The sequence below is a fragment of the Vigna umbellata genome, chromosome 4, assembly GCF_029865625.1.
Source record: "Vigna umbellata cultivar VRB3 chromosome 4, Vumbellata_1.0, whole genome shotgun sequence".
In the NCBI taxonomy this organism is placed as follows: Eukaryota; Viridiplantae; Streptophyta; class Magnoliopsida; order Fabales; family Fabaceae; genus Vigna; species Vigna umbellata.
The window spans coordinates 27,414,404-27,439,441 of NC_142168.1; the positions used below are offsets into that span (position 1 = coordinate 27,414,404).

General features: G+C 31.0%; 1 protein-coding gene and 1 pseudogene across 1 annotated transcript; one reads left to right on the forward strand and one right to left on the reverse strand.

Annotated features, from left to right (window-relative positions):
* Positions 1–480: 480 nt before the first annotated feature.
* On the reverse strand, positions 481–1,619 carry LOC124828871 (kunitz-type trypsin inhibitor-like 2 protein). The gene is made up of 2 exons (XM_047302261.2): positions 1,177–1,619; positions 481–941 (listed from the first exon to the last, which is right to left on the reverse strand). The coding sequence occupies exons 1-2, from the start codon at positions 1,607–1,609 to the stop codon at positions 595–597; spliced, it is 780 nt and encodes a 259-aa protein (XP_047158217.2). The 5' UTR covers positions 1,610–1,619; the 3' UTR covers positions 481–594.
* A 14,934-nt stretch (positions 1,620–16,553) lies between these two features.
* Positions 16,554–19,814, forward strand: LOC124828872 (protein PLASTID MOVEMENT IMPAIRED 1 pseudogene; annotated as a pseudogene).
* The last annotated feature ends 5,224 nt before the right edge of the window (positions 19,815–25,038 follow it).

Here is a 25,038-nt window from a genome sequence, read left to right on the forward strand (position 1 = left end):
GAGGAATTTGAAGGAGGGGAAGGCCAAAGAATTAGGGAATTGAAGAAGGGAAATCCTGTGCAGTGAAGATTGTCAAGAAGGAGAAATTCACACGCGAAGGATTGGAAAAACGAGCAATGGAGATGTAAAGTGAAAGCATGGAGATGCGAAGCGAGTCGAGAGACAAAATAAACAAGATGAAAATGTGAAGTGAAGGCGCAATGGCGAACGAGAAATTATGGTTGGGAAACATAGAGGCAGAGTTGAGAAGTGGAGAAGATGGAAAACTTGAACTTGAACATAGTTGCGGTTTCTTTATAAACCGCCAGAATTTTATTATTTTTTAATAAACATAGCTGCGGTTACCGCCGGAAATTATGAGAGGTTATCGCCAGAAAAAAACCTCTTCTATTGTTTTTGTAGTGTTAAACCTAAAATTTTCTAATGTCTTTCATTGAAGTTTGAAAGAGATAAAAGAGAAAAAGATACCACGCAAGAAAGTTAGTAATTAACTATCTTATTCAGTCTTTGGACTAGATTTTACTAGGTAATGCAAATCAAAACAACAACATATGATTGCATTAACCAAAATCTGATTAACTAGAGATATTTGATTCAAACTACGGACTTAATGACTTTATCAGCTTCAAAAGCTGGTACGAACACAATATCGAATGCTTCGTGCTCGGTGAGATTCAAACGTCTTCCACCCTCACCGTTCTGTGCATCAAATCTCCCAATATCCAAGCAAGTTGGTGAGCCAGTGATGCAGAACACAAGCTTGTACCCAAATCGGTATTTCTCAATGTGAAATTTGCCAGCAAAAGTTTGTTGCCCAGGATGGCCTTCGGCACCACCAATTCCCACACACGCCTTCTGGATTGATTCGTCCACGAACACTGACCACTTGGAGGATTCTGCACACCATGGCTTCTGTATGAACTCGATGTCCAGTTTGGTACCTATAGGGATGTTTCCAAAACTTGAAATCAGTAAAGAAGATACTTTATATAAAATTTGTTAAGAAATTTACTCTAAGTCTAATTCAATAAAGTAAAGTTTAAGAATAAACATTAATAAATAATTTAATATCAGTTTAATAACTGGTAAAACAATATGTTATTTGTAAAGTAAGATCTGTTATATATTATAAATTGGCATTTAGTTAATGTGTAATTATAAAGCATTGATGAGTACCTGTGAAGATGATTCCAGGACTGATTCCGGGAATGGTGAATTGCACAAGGAGGCCACGGAAGACTTCTGAGTAATCTTGCAGGACAGTAAGAGGGCACTCTGAGTTTCCAGTTTGGCCAAGTTTCAATCCACCACCAGGTGGACCACGGATTGCTGGGAGGATGTAGTATGTAAAACCTGGGAAAATTGGGTCCCCATGTATGTCCACAACTTGTTCAACATCATCTGAGAAAGCTAAGGGAAGGTTGGTGAAGAAAGCAAGGAGGGGAAGGAGGAAAGAGAGAGCAAGAACTAGGGTTCGCTTCATGCTGTTGTTGGAGATGTTCTTGTGGATCGGTTTTCGTTCTTTATATAGAAACAGAGATGCACGTGTTTCTACTTGAAAAATCATAAGATAATATGGGTTAGGTATGCAGAGCTCGATTTTGAACATAGAGAAAGGAAAAAAGAAAGAGCTCAGAATAGGAACATGTTGCAGCAACAAATGTAAAAGGATGTTAAGAATGGATATAGAAACAAAGGTTCACGGACAAGGACTTGTGTGGGTAAATTATTTTAATATTTTTTTCTTAATTTAATAACTGAATAATAGTTAATTTATTAAATTTATGAAATATATTTTTAAAATAACTCAATTTTTAATCAAGAATAATAATTTTTGTAAATATATTTCGAATGTTATAGGTGGAGAAATGTAAAGAATTGGCACACAATAATCGACAGAGAGAGAATATAATTTTTAAATAAAGAAAGCAATTATTGGTAGTTTGATCCATAATGTTGTGAAATATGATATCGTAGAATTTTGAAAAGAGTTTTTTATCCGAAAATAATTTTTTTTACCAATAAAAGTATTTTCTGAAAATCAGCATTTTCATTATTGGTTTTAACAGAAAAAAATATAATAATCAATTTTGTTCATTTGTATTTAATCTAAATATTTGTAAGGTTCATGACAGAAGTGGATAAAATTAATTCAAATTCATTTATTATAAAATATTTAAAAAAAATCGAAGAGACTATGTAGATTGTCTTATGCGACGTTCTCAGTGTAAGTAAAAGATTAGATCACATGCTATGCAAGTACAATAATTGGATAAGGATGAAGTTGGACTGAGTTATTTTAATGTAATTACTAAGCTTAGAAATTGGAGTTTATATATTGATGTATTTTTATACTTTTTTTTATTTTAAGTGAAGGACTTATGTATTTAATTTGATAGTTTATATAGTTTTTTAATATTAATATATATATATGGATATCTTTTAATTTTAAATTATACAAACATATTTGATAGTTACTAAAGCAAGAAATTGGCTTTGTTTTAGCAATCCAATGAGACACGTGTCACAAAAGATAGCAAACATTTTTTTTAATAATTAGAAAAGTTATAATATAAAAATAAAAAGAGATATCAGAGATAACATAACTAATAAAATTTTATGTTATTTTAACACGGTTAAAAGCCACGAGCTTCACGAAGCACAGCAATAATAATAATAAATAAATTATAATATTAAAGCAAGTGGCGAGGAATATTTTATTTTTCCCGTGGAGCACGACCTTGTTTGTTTTGAAAAGAGGGTTAAGATTTTATTTCTCTCAATCAAACGTTATGGTGAAGTATAATAATAAAATCCCGATTGAATAATTCGGTCCATCTATTAAAATAATAAATATTTTGAAATTTTGAAAAATAAAAATCAGGAAATAAAAATTATTTAGCTGAAAATTAAAAAAATTAATTAATTAAAATATATTTATCTAATTGTCAACATTACATGTAACAGCATGAAAAGTTTAAGGCCATTGGGCCCTATGTGGGGCAGCCAGGCCATCAGCTTAAGGCCAGCTTAACCTTAGGAAGGATCTCTCAGAATTATTTTTCAACTTTCTTGAGCTCTTTCCTTTTCTTTCTCTAAAACATTTGCCCTAAATGTTTTTTCTGCCTTCTCTCTAAATTTTCAGCTTTCTGAATCGTTCAATCTTGGGTTGGAAGGTGCTCAGACGTTCACCACACCGAAGGCTTCCTTTTGAACCACTCGTATTTTCGTTTGGACCGGTAAGTCGTTTTTCCATTCTCTTTCACTATCTTCGAACCTAGATCATGCAACATTATTGGTTGTATGTTACTAGGGGGTTTCGTTTTCCTGTTTTTGGCCAAATCAAGCTCTAAGAGCTGTTGCTGTCACCACTTTGGTGGTTTGTAGGGTTTGGATTGAGTTCGCGTTTGTGAGATACCAAAAAGGGGCATCCTTGTGAGCTTGGTAATACAACTCTGAGGTAAGGGAAGCTAGTTATATTTTAGGAGCTGTATGATTGTCCTGTTTAATTTATTTTGAGTGGTTTGTTGTTACACTACATTTTGGGGTGAGCATGTTTTAAATTGCACCGGTTGAATATGTGAAATTTGTGTAACCATGGTTTGATGATTTTGATTTGACTTGGATATATTTGTTGGTTGTACTTGCTTTGTTGGAGAGGCTTGGAGTATGTAATGTTGGTCATGTGGTTAGTAAGTAGGTGCACAGGTACTTTTTAGGTTACTGTGAGATATTGAAGTTAAGTAATTTGAAGTATAGAACACCATAGGACAGTTTGGATGACTTAGATAAATCAATTGTGACTGGTTGAGAGTATTGTGTTGGTAGGATAGAGGAATCTTAAAAACCTGAGTTGACACATCCCTGATCATAGAGCAGCCCTGATCTGATCCAATCAGTTGTAACTAGTCATATGTGCTAACGTCGAAGGTGAGACTGATGCGTTCAGACATTTGATTCTTCTCCGATGACCAATTGGATTAGTAAGGAGTGGTTGAGGTGGAAATCATGTGTTAGTCGCGTTAGAAGGGTAAATAGTTAAGGAAGTATTGTTTTGAGTCTTTTGAAAGGAACTGAGGTAGAGAATTTGAGCATAGGTAGTCATGAGGCAATTGGGCAGTTTGGCTAGCTGGGATGAGTCAATTAGAACAGGTTAGGATCATAAAACTGAGTAAAGTCATGTTCAACATGGTAGAATTGAAATTGGGTTCTTGGGTTAATAAAAAATGGGAGTTTAAGTTAAAACTTGGGTATTGATCACTTTAAAATCATGTTAATAACGCTTGATAATCATCTTTTCAAGTTTAATTAGGTACAAAATATGAATTAGAAGTCTTAAAAGTTGGAAGAAAGGCCTAGAAGTGGTAAGGAGTGAGTGAGTGGGTAATTCTGCAAAATTTGCGTTCTACAGATTATGCAGACTCGCTAAGCGAATGTTTTCACATAGCGAGTCCTCACAGAGAGGTGTTTTCTGTTTGAGCATTCGCACAGCGAGTTGGTGCGTTGTGCGAAAGACTAGAGAGAGTTTCTATATGTTTGGTAAGTCGCGTAGCGAATGTAGTCGCTTTGCGACTGTTGCTAGCTTGGGAAATTAGCCAAATTAATTCGAATAGCAAATTTGGGGCGCTATGCGAATTTTAGTTGTCCCCCTGTCAGGAAAATTCGCTCAGCGCATCAAGGGTGGTGCGCTATGCAAATTTTAGCTGAAAAACACTCCCCTCGTCAGGAAAATTCACTCAGCGCACCAAGGGTGGTGCACTATGCGAATTTTTGCTGTCTTGCCTTGCATCTTGGTGCGTTGTGAGACCTGGTTCAGTGAGTTTCATATTTTCCACATCTGTTTGAGCTGTTTGATGTTGTTTGACTGCCAGGATGTATGTATGTCCATATATTTGAATTTGTGTGGCTTGAAATAATGTGACTGCAAATTGAAATGATGAAATTGAGTGCGAACTGGACATCTCAGGGTGAGATGATTGAAAGTGATGTGTGGGGTGTTGTTGTTGTTCTGTATAACTGTATGGAGCTTTGAACTGGTATGCCTATCCCTACACTCGAAGCATTGTTCATGCTCAAATAGAGGAGAGCAGTGTAAGTGGTGAGAGTAGAGGGAGGTCCTCGTCTATAGTCTTAGAGTTTGGACATAGACAGATGGGGGATTTACCTTTCATAGTGTTGGGGAGTGCCAGCTGAACTACGCAAGTGCAAAGACGACCAATAGTTCGACAGTTATACCAATCCGGATGAGTCGTGTGAGTGTTTGAGTCATGGTCTAAAGTGGTATGCCTTGATTGTTCTTTATATGTAGCTAAGCACGATGATATTTATTGATTGAACTATATGATTACTGTTTGGTTATCTAGCTCACCCTTGCTTTCTTTTGTTGTGTGTTGCTTGTGTATGTTTTCCTTTGCGATGATCATCCACTTGGATGAGAGCAGATGTTGTTGAGGAGGTTACCTTAGAGCAAGAGTTAGAGGATGTTGATGATGCAGTATAGTATTTTTAGGATTTTTAAATTTGAGTTGGTGTTACTCATAAACTGTTTAAGTTTAAAATTCTGTCTTCATATTTGGATGACTGTAATTCCGTACTTAATTGCAAGTCATACTCTAACTGTTCTCTTTATTTGAATGTTGACGCCTATATTATATGATTGTGATTATTATATATTTGGGATGTGACATTACACAACTTCTCAAGAAAAAATATATATGACTTTGATCCTTTACCATATTAATTAGATTCGGTTAGCTACCAAAATGTTTTTAATTTTGTTAATAATTTAAGCATATTAACGGTTACAAAGGGGTTGGTCTAAAAATGTTCACTACACATAATTATATTTTCAAGCATCATTATAGTTAAAGGGATAAAAATCCTTATATATTCAAACCACCTTTTATTTTTCTCCTTGCCTCCAAAATCTATGTAATCATTTATAATCGTGTTTTTAATCTATTGCATATGTTCCTCATAGTTAAAAAACACTTAAGTAATTAGATTTAATCATTTTACTGTGTTAGAAATCTTAAATCGATTTTTTAATTTTCATTTTTAAAAAATTGGAAAATTATTGTTAGTATTCTACTAAAAGTATTACATGTTAGTTGGTAATATTTTTTATTTTTTGATATATTTTTTTTAAATAGAAAAACTTTTACGTATCAAATTAATTTTGTGCTACAATGTGGTAATCATAGTATTACATACTATTATAATATATTATTGTATTAGTTTCGATTTAAATCTTATATTTTTGTTTTATCTCAGTTTAGTTCTACGTTTTTAAAATTAAACAATTTTATCTCTCACCCAATTAATATAAAATTTAATTTGTACATAAATATTATACAAATATTTTTATTAAAGTTAATATTTTTATTAAATATTTTAACATTATTAAGTTTATATTTATATTTAATTAATTAATAAATGTTAATTATATTATTTAAATATACTTATAAAAAAAAAATGATTAAACCGTGTAATTATAAGCTCAATGGCAGAGTCACTTACATGCTCCACATAACTAAAATTTGATGGATTGAGATTTTTAATTCATTAATTCATTTTGGTGTGATCCTTCAAATTATCAAATCAATGTGCTAAAAGGAAAGACTGGTATGCCAATTTTTTTAATTAAAATTTAAAATAAAAATAATTAAAAAGATTAACTTTTTATAAAATAAAAATATCCAATAATATTATAATTTAAATTTTTAACACTTACAAAATGTTTAAATTATTAATTATAATAGAGTAATTTAAGTAATAATTATTTTAATTAGAGATATTAATTAATTAAATAGAAACTTATGGAACATGTATATGCTTAAATATATTTAGAAAAACATTTAAAAATATATAAAGTTAAAAAAAATTTTAAAAAAAGTGATGAACTTCTTAGTTTATCTTTGTGTATATGCCTTTGTGTAATTATTTTCAAATAATGTATTATCAATTAGAGTAGAATTTGAATATTTAAACTCTGTTTTAATATTTTTATTTATTGTTTATTTTATTCTTAATGTTAAATGTATAATAGCATAAACATTGTCATTAAGTAATATAAAAAATATTTTCTTTATTTTTTTTTATTTTTAATTTTTGTTTCATATGAAAAACTTTTGTTTTGTTAAAATAATTTTCATTATTTATCAACTATTTGACTATTTTGATATCTAAAAGCTTTTCTTAGATTATCAAAGTATTTTTCATCTTATCAATACCTTTTTTATAAATTTAATTTTCTTTGTGTGTTTTCATTCGATGGTATAGAATATCTCGAAGATTTACTATTGATTATTTTTACTTCCTTTTATTATTTTTATTTATTGTTTATATTTATCAAGTAGAATACGATTTTTATGATTTTTATATAAATCCTTTTTAATTTTTTTAATTTATTATCATAAATGTAACTTTACTATTATAATTATATAAACACATTTTATTTGTTGTAATATAATAATTTAAGGTGATATTATCATCAATCTTGTTTATTATTATCCAATATGTATTATTCAAGTTCAAAAATGAAAAAATATATAATAAACTTCAATTATTATTAATTTAATATTTATTTATTTTTGTGATCCTTTATCGAGTAAAAATGAAGATAAAACAAAAAATTTAAACGGCTGAATATAAATATAAGGATAAAGATGAATGTTTTTTTTTATTAACTGTAAATTTGTCTTTTGCGGATTTTTTCCCTCATTTTGTTGACCCGATATGGGTACGAAAGGAAAGGAAATATGCAGAGAAGTAGTGTTGGGAGAGAGTTGAGAAAGTGAGGTAGTTTTCTCATTAACCAGAAAGAATGTATACAACAGTATATAAACTAGAAGAGTAAAGGTAAAATGAAACTAACTCTCGAAGACAGTTATTACAGTTATGAATTCAGATTAATCTGAATTTTCTATCAATCTAACACTAAGCAGATTTCTTAATTTTTCAAACTTTTGAAGTTTAAATGCTCGTAACGGTATGTCATAACCACACTTCTTCAATATTGACAGCAGATAAACATTGAACAGTTGTAGCGTTGAGGTTCACCTTGAAGGTTATGTTCCTGACAAGCGGTGCTTTGAGCACTAGTCGTTTTCTTCCATCAAATACCTCTATATGCTTTTGATGCATATAAAATCTCACGCTGCTTCTAATGCTTGTATCTAGGTCTATCAGCCATTCCCTCTTGCATGTCATATGGTTGGAGCATCTTGTATCTAAATTGCATGTCATATGGTTGGAGCATCTTGTATCTAAATACCAGCAGTTATCGTCTTCTGCATGGCTCGCAACGACAGACATCAACACGTGGTCCACTTCTTGACACCTGTATTATGCATGGTTCCCACTTTTACTTAATAGCAACGCTCGTTTGGTTTCTTCATTAACGCTTGTTCGGTTTGAAGACAACAACCATCCAGTTTCTTCATCAACATCCGCTCAGTTTGAAGATAGCAACCGTCTGGTTTCTTCATCATCCGCTGCATTTGAAAACAACACCTGTTCGATAATGCTCATCAACAGTACATGATCAAAGTCTGAATCACACGCGTCTTGAGCAAGATTTGCTGCCTCATCATTCTTGTTTTTCTTTGCCGTTTCGTTGTGCCAACACTCCGTAGAGTAATGCCCAAACTTGTTGCACGTGTAACACTGAACGTTTTTCTTATTAAAACTCTTTCTGCCTCTACCTCTTGACTGTCTTCCACCTCTCTTGTTTCTATCTTTGTGCTCGCTACCATCTTCTTCAACACTTTGATCATAGACATTTGCATTTCTGCCTCTAGTTCGACCTTCCCGTGATCGGCCTCTACCTCTTCCAGCTCCATGACCTTTGGGTTTGTGATCATTTCTGGCCTGTAAGACTTGATACGAGCCTTGACTTACTACTTTTTTCACATTTCTTCTTTCGATAAGCCTTTGCTCATGTGCCTCCAGAGAGTTCTGGAGTTCTTCCACTCTTTTCATATTACAGTTATGAATTCAGATTAATATCAACACATTTCATCACAAATTGCCTCTTCCCATCTTTGTATTTGGATCCAAATTAGCAGATCTAAATATGAATAGTTCCTTCCTTTATTCATGAAGCGGACATGAAAAAATAAAAAACAAAGCGTTACTATTTTGAAACAAAAGAGAAATAGTTGAAAAGAAAAATTAGATAATTAAATTACAAAGTCTCAGTAATGTTGGTTTTGGATAGTTTTTTGTTTTTGAGTAAATTTTAGTTAGAATATGAAACCAATTATTTTTAAAATGCCTTTATTGAGGTTTGAAAGAAGTGAAAGAGAGAAACATCGAATACTAATTAAGTTAATTAACAACCTTAATTATGAACACCAACTACTTGGAGGATTCTTTACACTCTGCCTTCTCTACGAACTCGATATACACTTTGGTAGCTGTAGGGATGTTTCCAAAACTTTAAATTAGTAACAACAATATTGAAATTAATGAATCCAGATTAATCAGGGGAAAAAGAAGCTTACTAATTTCACTTTGAACACAGTTTGATTACTAATTTCACTGTTCATTAGTAGTGACAAAACAATATAAAAGAAGTGAGTAAGATGATTTCAACATTTTTTTTTCTCTTATACACATGCCTTTCGATTAAATTCGTATAATACATGGTTTTTATAATGAATTAAATATATTTTTATCTTTTAACTTTAAGTAAAATTAAAATTAGTCTATTTTTAAAATTTTGGTTCAATTTAATCTTTTGATTTTAGAATGGGATAAACTAATTTTTTTTGGCTTGTCCTACGTAACATTTGACTCACAGGCCAGCACTGATAAGGATGGTTTATATTTTAATTTATTTATTTTAAATTAACAAACAAAAGAATGAAAAAAAAATATAATTTAAACGTAATCAGTCAAATATTCTCTCAAAACAAAATAACAATTATACTTTTTAATTCTTAATTTTTTTCAATTTAGATATTAAGATTTTTTTTAAATTATGCGCATTATTAAAATCATAGCGATTAGTGATTAGGTTCACGTATTTATAAGAATGCTTGATTAATAATCTTTATATTTATATATTTCTAATGATTACATTCATTATGAAATATTTGTCTTTCTATTTAATATTAAATTTTTTTTTAATTTAAATTCATGCAAACGTCTTCTCTTATATTAGCCACGTGGATTGCAAGTTACGGAAACAAACCAAAACAAAACATGTAAACAAGCTCAAAGTATATTTCCTTTTGCATAGTATGATTAGTTCCACATAATCTGCATTAGCGTTCCTGTTTTCAACTACAAGGAGGAATGAACACATCTCAAAGTATGTGTAATGAATGTGAATGTTGACTACGGAGACTTAGGCCTTGTTCTTTTGAGGGGATTTGAAGATAAATTTTTTTGTCGTTTATTTGAGTGAATTTGGAGGTAAACGAGAGTGAATTTGGAAATAATTTTTTTTAATTTATCACGTCAATACAATTCTATACTAATTCTCACAAATTTTATTTTGAAATTCATTCTCATTTACTTCCAAATTCACTTAAATAAACGACAAAAAAATTTATCTTCAAATCCTCTTAAATCTCCTCAAATCCACTCCCTCAAATCCACTCAAAAGAACCGGATCTTAGATTTATGGTCTATTCTATTTTTGATAGAAGACAGAAGACATATAGTTTATGTTCTTAGAATGGACCCGAAATTAATACATCGTATGCACAAATAATTAGATTAATAAAGTGTTGATTGGTTGCTGAGGAAAACAAGGATGAGGAAGAAGGAGAGAGCAAGAACTAGGGTTCCTTTCATAGTTGATTTAGTGAATGGTGTTGTCGATTGGTTTGTGGTTCTTATATACAAGAAACAAAGATGCTGCTTATAGCATAATGTGTTTCTACTTTAAATAACATTGCAAGTTCATGAGAGAAAGAGAAAGAGAAAGAGGAATAAAATAAGGAAAGAAAATTGATATTTTGATAAAAGAAGACAAAAACATTTGTTTGTTAACTTAACAAATTAATATTTTAATTATATTTTTAATTTAAAATGCAAATATATGTTATTATATTATTATTAGAATGAATTGTTAACTAGATATATATTTTATGGATGTCAAAATATGTTTTTTTAAAAGAGTTTATATTTCAATTTAAAATAATATTATAATATCACTAGAATGGGTCGATAATCTCATTTCACAAGAGATAAAAAGTTTATTTAACAAGGTTTTAAATAGATTGTTGAAAAAGAAAGATCTTAAAGAAAGATTGGGGAGAAGAAAGAAAGAGATACAATAGAGAGGTTTGGAAGAAGGACAATTATATTTTAATATAGATTTTTGTAAAATATTTTTATATAGTAAATTTAGATTTAGAATATATTAATATGTTAACAAATAAATAATGAATCAATAATAATAAAATGATATATGTATTGTGTTAAAATAGTTTTTTTTATAGAAAGAGAGATGATAGAAAAAAGGGTAGAGAGATAGGAGAGATTTAAGGAAAAGTGTTTTTAAAAGAAAATGATAGAGTAAGGTGTTTATAGAGTTTCTTTTCATTAAGTTTAAAGTCTATCCTAAATTTCTATATGTTAAATTCAATATTTAACAAATTTGTACAGTTTATTGAATATTAAAAATAATTATTTTTTAATTGGTTGATTCTTATTTAATTTTTCTATGTGACGTTATTATTATATTATTATATTTTTTACTTTAATTGGTGTTCTTTACTTTAATCGGTGTTACATGTTATTTTTTTAATTGGTGTTATGTTATTTTATAATTTGAAACATTCACTTTTTTTTGAAATTGCATAGTATTTAAGAAGTGATGATAATTTAAAAATAGTGATATTTGATTATTTTAATAATGGTTTATTTATAAATAGTTTTGTTATAAAAGACTTTCATTATTTCAAAACTTACCATCTTTAGAAATCACTTTTCTAGATTTTTCTACTTTCTTTCTAAGAGTTCTAACTCCTGATTCATCTCTTTGACGATCAAAAGATACCTAATTGACTACAGCAACGAGGTCTACGTTTTTACCCAATCAGTTCTTTGTTTAGAGCAAATAAGTTTCTATCCTTTTTTCCTTTTTATTTTCAGTCTTTGATCATGTAGAGAAATTTGTTTTGCATGTATCAATTTTTCTTCTTCCTTGATTCTTGGCCAATTTGAGGTTCTAAGGTTTGATTTTGATCACCAATTAATGATTTGTAGGCTTTTCTAGAGTTTCTTGCGGTGGAAGCAATGGTTGAGAGTTCTTAGAGCCATAGGAGTTCTTTCTAAGATAAGGGAAACTAGACTTTGTTTTAGAATGTGTTTATGTTATAAATTAGTATCTCTATGAAGAATAAAATGATTTAAGTGTAATTGGTATGTTAGTGCTAATACTCTTAGTGTCTAAATGATGATAAATGATCATACGATGTTTGGATGATTGATATAGCATGTTTTTATTGTTGTTGTTGTCATGATTGTGTTAATGAAGTGTATTTGAAGTTTGAAATTTAATTCAAGGGTTTGAAGTGAAGAAGAGTCAAATACTTGGGGTTTTAAGTCTAAAAAGGAGGGTTTTGATAGGTGGGTCTTTTAGAAACTGGTTCGTTGAGGGAAATAGTAGTTTGAAGTCAATTGTGAAGTCATTTAGGACTTATGAAAACTTTCAAACCAGTAAAATATGGTGTAGGAGGTCGTGAATGGTTGATGAGTGTGTTTTTACATGTTTTTGGTTAAAAAATGGGGTTTTGAATAGTGAGATTTTAAGGAAAGGGTTGTGAACTGTTTTAGGGAGTTGAGGGTATATTATTAGACCTATTATGACTTGTCTAGACCTTTAAATTAGACCAATTATTACTTCTCAATGTTTATAGGATCCTAGGGATCTTTAGAAGTTAAGGGTAAAGTGTCCAAAGACTAATTATTAGTGTTTGTATATTTGTCATGGCGTTGAGTGCCTAAACAAAGCGTTTAGCATCCCAATTCCAGTGGCCCTAACGTTGAGGGACAGTTTTCTAGCGCTGAGCGCCATATTCCAGTGGTTCTGGCGCTAAGGGGTACTTTCTGGCGCTGAGGGGTAGCTTTCTGGTGTTAAGGGGTAATTTTCTATGGTGAGTTTTTTAGTTTCTTTCTTTTATGTTTTTTTTGTGAATAATGATTATATTGATGATTTAATATGTGTTGGGTATAATATATGGAATGTTTGAATGAGTTATGAATGAGTTTATGATTGAAGTAAAGTGTGGTTTGAAAAGAATTTATAAGGTGAAATTCTTATTTGATGGTTTCAAAGTGGTTATATGAGTTCTAAGGTGAAACTCTTTGGTGTGGTTTCAAGTGTTGGTAGAATGAATGCAGGGAGCTCAGTCTTAGAGGTTATCTTAACACTATAACTATAGTTCATTCTCAAGTAGAGAAGATTGACACATGTGGTAAGAGTAGAAAGAGGTCTTAGTCTTTGGTGCTTCCAGTATAATCTAAGGTGTGGAACAAACTAATCTTACGAGTGTGATATGATAAAATCCATTAGCAATGACTTTGCAAAACAGTAGAAACCACCACAAGTGTCCAACCCGCCATAGTTTGATATTCATTCGAATTTAAGAGAATTCTATTTTAAGATAATAATTATGATTATTCTTATGATATAGTTTTAATTATATCGGTAGAGGCTATTTTACACTTTTCTTCGAGCAACCCCAATACACTGAAAGTGTGAACACATTTTAACAGCATTCATTTCCATGAAAAACAAAGATGGAGAAAACAATTGAATTGTTAGGTAGGATAAGGATGTTGATTTGATGCAGTATAGTACCACATTATGACTGACAAACTTCTTTAATTGAAGAATCAAAGTAGTGTCCATAATGCATCAAATTGCCAAACCTAAATTACGGAAAATGACACTTGAACAACCATTTTTGACAACATTTAGACACGCGCACACGTGTCAAAATCTGAGTGGTCCAGTTGGAAAAATTAAATGAAAATGGACCACTCAGATTTTGACACGTGTGTGCGTGTCTAAATGTTGTCAAAAATGGTTGTTCAAGTATCATTTTCCCTAAATTACTCCAATTTCAGGAAACATGTGACGGTCATAGGTACTGATACATCTTTCACTTAATAGTATTTCTCTATATTTATGATACAATATTCTCTTTTATTTATTCTTTTTAATAACGTGGATTGTATATATATATTTTTTAAAATTTTAATATGATCTCTTTTATTATATCAGCGTCGTTTAGAGAAAGATAAACTAATATATTTTAATACAACAATACACTCTTTTTATATATCTATTGTTGAACCCAAAAATAAAATGAAAAAGAAATGGTATTAACGTTTATCTATCTTAAAAAATACATTGATTTTTTTCTGAAAAACGTAGGAATCACATCAGATAAAAAATAAATAAAAATAAAACATTAGATATTTTCACAAATACAATAACTACAAATATTATTAAGCCTACATCGTATTGATCTTTCACTGACATGTAGTTACTCGTCACATTTCATCTGCAATAGTAGAAAATTTCCGTCATTAGAAAGTTGATACAATTAACGAGGCATCTGTCAAGGGAAAAGCAGCATTAAATTTGGTGGGGCCAATTTGCCTATTAATTTTCAGATTGGTCTTGGTAACAAAGACACCGTCCATGTCATATTAACTTCAAATATACTGCTTCAGATTTTCTTGGTTCACAAAGGTCCACCAACTTTATTACTGCAATAATCGTTGATAACAGTAATTTTGTATAGCATAAAAAGATATATAATAATTTTTTAGAGTTAAATATATTTTTTAATTTTAATACATTTTAAATCTTAAATTTTAAAATAATAAATATAACTTTTTAATAAATTTGAATTTGTTAAAATGATTGTATTTATTATTTTTAAAATTAAAATATATCCGTAATTAACAATTTTAATTTCGTTTCTTATTAAAAAAAGATTCGTTTCTTATTAAAACAAGGACGTTTCAATCCATACGTTTAATTTCTTTTAAAAGGACTATTATGTCATGATAGGAAAACATTTAATGGATTTCAAAAATCTGATTAGAATTTTATCGAATTTTAAAATTCGATTAGGATTTTATTGAATTTCAAAATCAAATAAAAATTCAACTTTTAGATTTTAAAATTTGATGAAATTTTGATTATATTTTAAAATTCGTTGAGTGTTTATTTTATTCAAATTTTAAAATCTGTTTAAATTTTCATTGAATTTTATAATTTGATTAAATTTTCATCTTTTAAAATGATAAAGATACGTTAATAATTTTTTTTAATAATTTTTTAATAATAAGTTATATGTCACTGTTTTATTTGTCTGTATATTTAAAATAGATTAATCACAATCTATCATATAGATCGATTGTTAAAAAGACATTTTAGTTTGTGAAATTGTTTTGAAACATGAGAACCTCACAAGAATGTTTTCATGCAATTATGCAACTATGCAACTCAACACTACCTCTTTCCTGAAAAATCTCTCCACAAGCAAACAATACCAGCACTTCTAAACTCACAACCGACAATGCTTTGGAGGTGTAGAGTATATAAAAAAAAACATTGAATTTGAGGATAATTTCGGTAACTTAAAAATGTAGGGAGAAAGCTTGGAGATACACGGGGAAACACCCTGAAAAATATTTAACTTTAATTTTTAACTACATATAATATAATAACATGAAAAGTCACTGATTGAGCATCTCCTATTAAACACTCTTAAGAAATTATTACGGTTGTTAGATAAAGGCCAAACCCAGAGTTTTTGAAGTAGTGTTATATTTGAGAAAGTTCAGAAGATAAGGACGCGAAGAAGAAGGTAATAAATCCCTAGAGGCAGCAGTACCTGATGCAACCAGAGCTTCATGGACTGTCAAAATCGTCACAGACAAATAAGCTATACCATACGACTCTTGAGTAAATTGTAAGTCACAATCATCAATATGTAAGAGGAAACTAATTGACATAACCTGTTAAAATTGCATGGACCACATATAAAGTTTACAATGCAAATACTTTTCCTTCACAAGTTCTTATGTAGCGTGATCATCGAGAACAGACAGGAACTAAGGACTTCCAAGAAAAAATAAATGCCAACAATTATGATCAAATAAAATACCCACTTGTTGTGGAATATAGGGTTGAGATCTCCACAAAACGTTTTTTCACATTTTCTTCTGATTAGCTTAGGTTATCATGCAAATTTAGTTAAGATTTTTCTTTGTTCACACACTAAACTGTTTAAGTATACCTCATTCAAATAAGTAATTAATCTTCAACTTTTACTTATAAGTTTCAAGATTGTGATTAGTAGAATTCTAATTACAGACCAATTATAACTTATTTTTTATTAATAATTCTTATCAATAATTTTAATTGAAAATGATGTTTAAGAGTTCTTATTATTGGAATCATTCGATTAATCTCTCATTTTTCATGATCGATCAGCTAATAAACCATTTACTAACCATCTTAATTGAATAGTGCTTGATGACAGCCTATTCGAACCTGTTGTCCATGATCTTATCCTGGCTACTCTATACATCCGTATGTACTGATAAATAATTACTAAATTTTGCATATTTGGACTTTGCCATATGAACTAAGATACCCCTCGTAACATATTCTGGTGCTGTATTAAATTCAATAGGACCCTTTGGCTATTAATTTTCAAACTTGTCTTAGCCATCAAGGCAATGCAATTCCAATGCCATCGTTCATGTTTCATCCACCACAAGTTATACCTCATCACATTCTTGGTTTAGAAAGGTCCAGCACCTTCTCTTTTCCACCACCAATGCGTGGTACTTCCACCTAAGTTAACTAACCAACCTTCCAACCATGTGATGAGCATCATCACCTTTTCTTCTTTCCTCGTCCAAAATACACACACAAACTCTCTCTCTCTCTCTCTCTCTCTTCAATTGTGACATAACAATCAAGACCTTTTTCCGTAGCTACAACTTCTTCATTCACTAATAATGGCAGATGATAACTCTACCAAGAGAAACTCCAGCGTTCAGCTCCTAGAAGAACTAGAGGCCCTTAGTGAAAGCCTTTACCAATCCTCAAACACAGCTAGAAGAACTGCTTCATTAGCTCTACCAAGAGCTTCACCTCCTCTTGTCTCGTCTGCTGAAGATGACAATGACACTGCTAAAATTGACAGCAAACAAAGCAACAAAACTCGGTCTCGCCGCATGTCCTTGTCTATATGGCGATCAAAGCCAAAGCCCGAAGATGCCAAGGCAACTCCTACTCAGCCAGAAGCCAAAAAGTTTAGTGACACCGAAAATTCAGGTGAAAAGAAAGGAATTTGGAGCTGGAAGCCTATGAGGGCCATTTCACATATTGGAATGCATAAACTCAGCTGTTTGTTTTCTGTTGAAGTGGTCACTGCTCAAGGGCTTCCTTCTTCCATGAATGGACTGCGGCTTTCTGTTTGTGTTAGAAAGAAAGAGACCAAAGATGGGAGTGTTCAGGCGATGCCATCAAGGGTTGATCAAGGTGCTGCAGATTTTGAAGAGACCCTTTTCATAAGGTGCCATGTTTATTGCAACCATGGTAGTGGAAAGCAGCTTAAGTTTGAGCCAAGGCCATTTTGGATATACCTTGTTGCAGTTGATGCCAAAGAGCTTGGTTTTGGAAAGAACTTTGTGGACTTGAGCCAGTTGATTCAGGAATCCATTGAGAAAAGCCAGCAAGGGACGCGTGTGAGGCAGTGGGACACAAGCTTTGGCTTATCAGGGAAGGCAAAAGGAGGAGAACTGGTTCTGAAACTTGGCTTCCAAATCATGGAGAAAGATGGAGGAGTTCAGATATATAACCCGGAAGAGAATTTTAAGTCTAGCAGGTTCAAAAATCTCACTTCTTTTGCTCGCAGACGCTCTAACTCATCATTCAGCTTGCCTAGTCCAAGAATAACAAGCAGAAGAGATGCTTGGACTCCTTCACAGAGAATGTTAGCAGAAGACATTCAAGGTGTGGATGATTTTAATCTTGATGATCCACTATTTCATGACGCCCCTCCCTCTACCGAGAAACTTGATGGTGGCAAAGAGATGGTGGAGGATTTTGATCTGCCGGATTTTGAGATTGTTGATAAAGGAGTTGAGGTTCAAGAGAAGAAAACATATGAAGGAGAAGGATCTGAGAAATCCATTAAAGTGAAATCAGCTACAAGTGAGGTTGTCAAGGAAATAGTGCATGATCAGTTGCGCCAGACTAGACTAACTGAGCTTGAGTCAATTGCCAAGCAAATAAAGGATCTTGTGTCCATGATGGGAGAAGATAACAAAAATTCCACAAAAGGTGATGAAACTGAGTCACTAAGATTGGATTCTGATGAAGAAACCGTGACAAAGGAATTTCTTCACATGCTTGAGGATGAAAATATCAGAGGTTTCAAAACCAACCAATCTGAAAAAACTCCATCAGAAGTTACAGAGTTAGAATCTGAAGTGTATCTCCCAGATCTTGGCAAGGGCTTGGGGTGTGTAGTTCAAACAAGGGATGGAGGCTACTTAACATCTATGAATCCTTTGGATAAAGTTGTAGCTAGAAACGAGACTCCAAAGCTAGCAATGCAGATGTCAAAGCCTTATGTGTTGCCATCAAATCAGTCCCTAAATGGGTTAGAGTTGTTTCAGAAATTGGCTGGCATTGGTCTTGATGAGCTCAGCTCTCAAGTTTTCTCCATGATGCCCCTAGATGAACTGATAGGTAAAACTGCAGAACAGATTGCATTCGAAGGCATTGCTTCAGCCATCATACAAGGAAGAAACAAAGAAGGAGCCAGTTCAAGTGCCGCTCGTATAGTTTCTGCCCTGAAGGGCATGGCAAATGCAATGAGTTCAGGAAGACAAGAGAGGATTTCAACAGGACTTTGGAATGTGGATGAAACTCCACTTACAGCAGAGCAAATTCTAGCCTTCACAATGCAAATGATTGAGTTCATGGTGGTTGAAGGGTTGAAAATCCAAGCTGATATGGCAGAGAAAGAAGCTCCCTGTGATGCTTCACCACTCTGGACAATGGAAGGAAACAAAGACAAGGATCTATTAGGTTCTGCTGTTTCACTAGAGGATTGGATCAAAGATCAAAGCTACACTAGCTCTGGTAGAAGTTCTGATGGTGAGCCTTCAAATATCACACTCATGTTTGTTGTCCAACTAAGGGATCCAATAAGAAGATTTGAAGCAGTTGGAGGTCCTGTGATGGTGCTTATTCATGCAGCAGGTGAAGACACAAGGGGAAGTGATTACCACCCAGATGATGAAGAGAAAAGGTTCAAGGTAACAAGCATGCACGTGGGAGGATTGAAGGTGAGGAGTGCTACAAAGAACAACAGTGAATGGGACAGTGAGAAGCAAAGGCTAACTGCAATGCACTGGTTGATTGAAAATGGGTTGGGGAAGGCAAAGAAGAAAGGTAAGCATGCATTGGTAAAAGAGCAAGGATTTTTGTGGAGCATTTCATCAAGTATAGTGGCTGACATGTGGCTCAGAACCATGAGAAATCCAGATGTTGATTTGTTTATGAAGGAATAAGGATATCCACTGTGCTCTTAATTATGCAGGTAGTTTTAGCAGTTTACGATATATACAACTACACAATCTTGCAAACATGTCGCATGCGTGGGCTCCAGAAAATAATTTAATAGAATATTCTTGTTAGTGCTTGAGGTTTATAGATAAAATAATTGTGCCAAATAATTATTCGTGGGTCATATTTTGCTAATTGCTTTTTGTAGAACCAATAAAAACCTGGTATCAATTTTCTCACATTCCTCACATCCAACCATTGATAACAACTTTTTGTCTCTTCTTTGATTGATTTGAGAAAATGCTGTTCTTGTAGTATATATAAATTTTCTACTCTCATACTCTCGCTTATAATTGATGTTTGAATCAAATGTATTGTGACTTAGTACGAGAATTTTGGTTAAACCAACAAAGCGAGCATGCCTTTTCCTTCAAATCTTACCACTACAGAGGATGAAGCCACTCTTTTTCTAATTTCAGAGCTCTTCCCTTCAAACAATCATCATGAGCTCTTGCTAATCCGTTCCTTTCATTCCATCTCAAGAGTTAATTGCGGGATTCAAAAACAGTGAAAGAGGTTATTCAAGATAATAGTGAGTTTCTTGTTGCACCACTGCTCTTTACTTAAGGATTTTGAGTTAAAAAATGTTTTTATAACTTATTTGAATGAAATCTTTATAGTTATGTATGGACTCTTTCTAATATGATCACTTGAAGAACTTAATAATTAATGTTGTTTGTGAAGATAAAGTAAGATAATTGTGGATAAGATATTTGGATTTCAAGAGAAAGTTCGTAATGTGTGGTAAAGACTTACGTTTGAACAGAAGATTGAGAAAAATTGAAGTGTAAAGTTAAGAGTCTTATGGTAAGTGGAGATGAATAATAAATTATATGACAAATTCATTATTTTTAAAGTTTTGTATTGAAAGTGACGTAAGTATTTTTTTATAGCTAAATTAATTAAAATCTATCTTTCACTTACATTTGAGGAGAATATGGTCTCAACATTTGTTTGACATACACTAAAAAAAATTGATATTTAGTGAATGTTATTATGTGGAGTTATAAAAACTCTTCACAGATTAACATAAGATGATTATAATGAGTTGTTCGAAGGCTGATAATGATAGTTTCATTTGTTTTTATGAAGAGGTTTATGACCTTCATAAATTAAGATACACTTTTTACCATTCTATTTACTTCAAATTTCTCCAAACTTTTCCTCCTAAGCTCAAAATTTTGTCACTTTTTCCTAAATTTTCCATGCAACCCGTTTCATATTTCCTATTTCTTTAATACGCGTTTTGACTTCGTCTCTGGTTCATCATCTTTCTCAGTTCATCAATTGACAACACATTTCATCATCATTTTTAGTTCACTTGTCATCGCTCTCTTTGTCATTGCTCATCGGTCAGGGTTTTGTTGCGCTTGTCATTGCGCTCGCCAGCCTGGGTTTAGCTACCCTCACCATTGCACTCGCCGGCCTGGGTTCAGCTAATCAAAACGCTCATCGGTCAAGGTTCATCGATTAGTCAAATCTAGGCGGTTTGATGAGTTCATTGACCAACCATTGCTCGCCGGTCATTAATCGTCTTCGTAGTGCATCATCTTCTACCCCAACATTGTGTTATATATATAATACATAAATAAAATAAAATGATAAATTCTTTCATATTATATATCTTTTGTATTTAAAAAATATATATTTTTGAAACCCAAAATCCAAGGAAGTTGGGCAAATACGAGTTTAACTATCTAATTTTCATCTTTTAAGTAAAAATTCATCCTCATCATCGTCCCATACCGAATGGGGGTCTCAACCTCCATTAGGAAATGAGTATACACCTACCATGCTGATGCCACTTCTTTATAGTTTCAAATATTAATTAAATAATTTTTCACATAAAATAAAAATACAGCAAAGAAAACATTATATAATCAATTATTAAAGTTCAAAAGGATATAATTTTTTTTTCTCTATTTTCAAAATGTCAAGAAAGAAATTAAAATTACATAAATATCAAATAACAACTGTATACAGGTGAAATAATTACATAAAAGAGTAAAAGTGATGAAATGTGTCTTATAACTAAATTACAAAATTAAGGGTCAAACACAATAAATTTGTTAGAATACATAACAAATTAAAAGTGTTTTAGTAATTTAAAAAGAGGACGAGTATGTGAATAGAAACATGATGAATATATACATACTTATCCGTATTCTCATACTCAATTTAAAATATTGAATATAACTCATACCTATACGTATAGAAGAGAGTTATATCGATGATCTAGTGCTTGGAAATCCCATAGAAAAATGCAAAAGAAAAAAAAATACAAAAAAGGCAAAGTCAAAGTCATGTTAGTTTGCTAGTATTTTACAAATGATCCTTTGTAAATCTTAACCCTAAAGTCATCTATAAAAAATTGGAATTATTTGAAACAAGAATAGAAAGAAATGAGAAGATTCAAGGTATGAATGTACTAAATTTGATAAGTTTGATAAGGGAATTTAAGTAGTTAAGGATAAAAGAGTTTGAGAAAATTGAAAAATACTCAAACAAATTGTTGAATATTGTCAACAAGAGGTAAGATTATTTGTTAAAGAGGAGTATCCTAATCATTGACTTGGTGATAAAATTATAGTAGTGGTGTCAAATAGATACAAAACAACTTGTACTACTTTGTTTAGCAACACAAATGACTTATTAACATTTATTTTGACGAAAGTGATGCATGTATTGCAAGTACAATAACAATAAAGATCAATAAGAAGATTGTATTGTTTAAAGTATTTTACTTCATAATGTTAAAGGGGCTTTCAAAGTTAAGAACTACAAAAGGAACAAATACACCTAAAATATCAATACACATATTTTTCTATCTTGTTTGTATTGTAAGAAAAATAATCACCAACATAACAAGTGTTGGTGAAGGTCAGATGTGATACAAAATGTTACAAAAGCGGTCCGCTGAGACATGCAAAAGAGATATATGTAAATCCTAACATCTTCAAAAATATGTAAAAGTTGCAAATGATGAATTGGAACAGGAACTAGTTCCGACAATGTTTTATGTTATAACCAATTAATCTATAGAAAATTAGCTTATAGGTAATGGTTGTACAAATTACATAACTCATGATTGAAAAGTTTTCAAAGAACTCAATAAATTAAATATTTTTTAAAGTAAGAATTGAAAATGAAGAACAAATTGTTGTGAAAAGTAAAGAACAATTACAGTTAAAATTTATTTAGGTGTCAATTTAATCTTTGATATCTTGTATGTTCTTGATATTATAACTATTAGAGAAAGGTTCTAACATGTTCTTTCAAAATAAACTTTGTATGGTTAAAGTTGCCAATACCTAAAAATATTCAAAGTTTATATGGAAGGCAAAAGTTTTACTTTGGATTCATGAAAGAGGAGTTCACTATAAATGAAAAAGATCTAACAGGGATAATATCTCTTGAAGAAATTTGACGTGAAATATAAAAAAGTAGATGATAAATCACGTTCTAACATCCATCAAATGTTCTATGTTACTACCATTTATACAATAAAAAATATTAAATTGAAAGAAGATGTGGTCTAATGAGAAAACATGAAAGAATGTTCTAATATTAAGTTTGGAAAATGATGATATCAATATTATACTCAAGAAAAATAAAATGATAGATAATAAATCATGAAGGTGATCGTCAAAAATTATTATAATAATATAAAATTTGAGTTTTTATAATTCAGAACTCTAAAAAGTTCTTACAAAATTAAAACTCAATTTTCTTTTAAAATTCATATATATTAATAACAATTCAATTACATCTTTATGAGCCAAATTATGTAAGACCGAGAATAATCCTCACTATGTAACTTGTAATATTCCCTAATAATTGACTTCCTCCCTAATATAGTTTTTAATGCCGAATATATGTATAAGTATTTTTCACCGTGAGATGATTCACATTTTTTTTTATCTTTTCGTGTGACCATTCAACTACTTACTTAAATCATAATTAAAATCACAAAAAAAATATATCTAAAATTACATGGACCCTCTCAAGATTACGATCTCATAAAAGAAAGATGAGGACAAGATTTTTAAGTAAAAAGAATAAAAATAATAAAAAATATTAAAATTCAAAATTATTATAATACTATATTATTTATTATTCATATTTAGAAAATTAAAATTGAAGTATTATATATATTTGATATTATTGGACTTGATATATATTACAGAAATAAAATAAAATGATAACCTCATCCATATAGTATATTTTTTTAATTATATTTTTAAAATTCAAAATCTGAACAGATTATGAAAATTTTAAATATAAAGTTAAAAAAATTACATGGAATAAAAGAAATTATAAACAATATATAAGAAAGACACCCATTATCTTAAAGTTAAAAAATTTAAGTTGAAGATATTGTTTAAGTCATAACCTTCTAAGTTGAAGATATTGTTTAAGTCATAACCTCCATAAAGAAGAATGGAAGATATATGAGTTTCACAGTTTCCATTATTTACAAACATGGATATTGAGATGTTTTTTTTATATAGTCAAAGTACTTTATAAAGAAATTTTACTTCTACGAATTCTTTCGATATTCTCTTTTGTTAACTATATTCTTCCTTTTTTTAGGTACATCACTAACAAGATGGATGAGTGTTGCACTTAAATCACCTTTTTAGAATTATAGAAAAGTCAAAATGGTAATTAGTTTTTCAAAACTAATACATCAATTAGTGTAAGATTTTTAAAATAATGTAATACTCATGGATCTTGAATGGGCCTGATTGTGGGTCCAATGGTCCAATAAATCATTTATCTTGAACAAGGTAATGATTAGTCAAATTTTGATAAGTTACCTATATAATAAGTGTTATACTATGAGATGTAGTAGGCTAACATGCCCTCAGTCAAACCGCTTAATAGGCGGTTCATAATTATCTCTAGTATGCAACACATGGTAATGGTAAAAGGCATACAATCCTAAGCAAGTGACAATTAGGTACCAGTAGATGACACAAGGTTCTGGTGGGTAGCATATAGTCATCGGCAAGAGACACATATTCATCTGACATTCAACATACGACATCGATAATTAGTTTTCAACCCTCGACATGAAGTTCTTGATTTTTAACAAACAACCTTCAACCTTTGGTAGATTGTTATTAACCTTCGATATAGACTGATATTAACATTCGATAAATAATACTTGGCCTTCGACAAACAATACTTATACTGAAATAGATAGCATTTAACCCGTGGTAACATTTGACTCCCGACATCCGAAACATGTTGTGTACTAAATTATCTTAGGAATATATTAATGTTTACAAGATCTATCCAGTACAAAATGTTTGGGTGCATCCATTGTATTTTTTTTAGAGTGATAAGTCATTTAAGAATACTTTAAGAAATGAAAATTTTAAAATATGTAAGAGAAAATG

Coding starts and splice junctions, on each gene's coding strand:
- LOC124828871 (XM_047302261.2), bottom strand. CDS start 1,609: ATGTTCAAAATCGAGCTCTGCATACCTAACCCATATTATCTTATGATT. Junction 942..1,176: donor TCCTGGAATCATCTTCACAG/GTACTCATCAAT, acceptor ACATCCCTATAG/GTACCAAACTGGACATCGAG.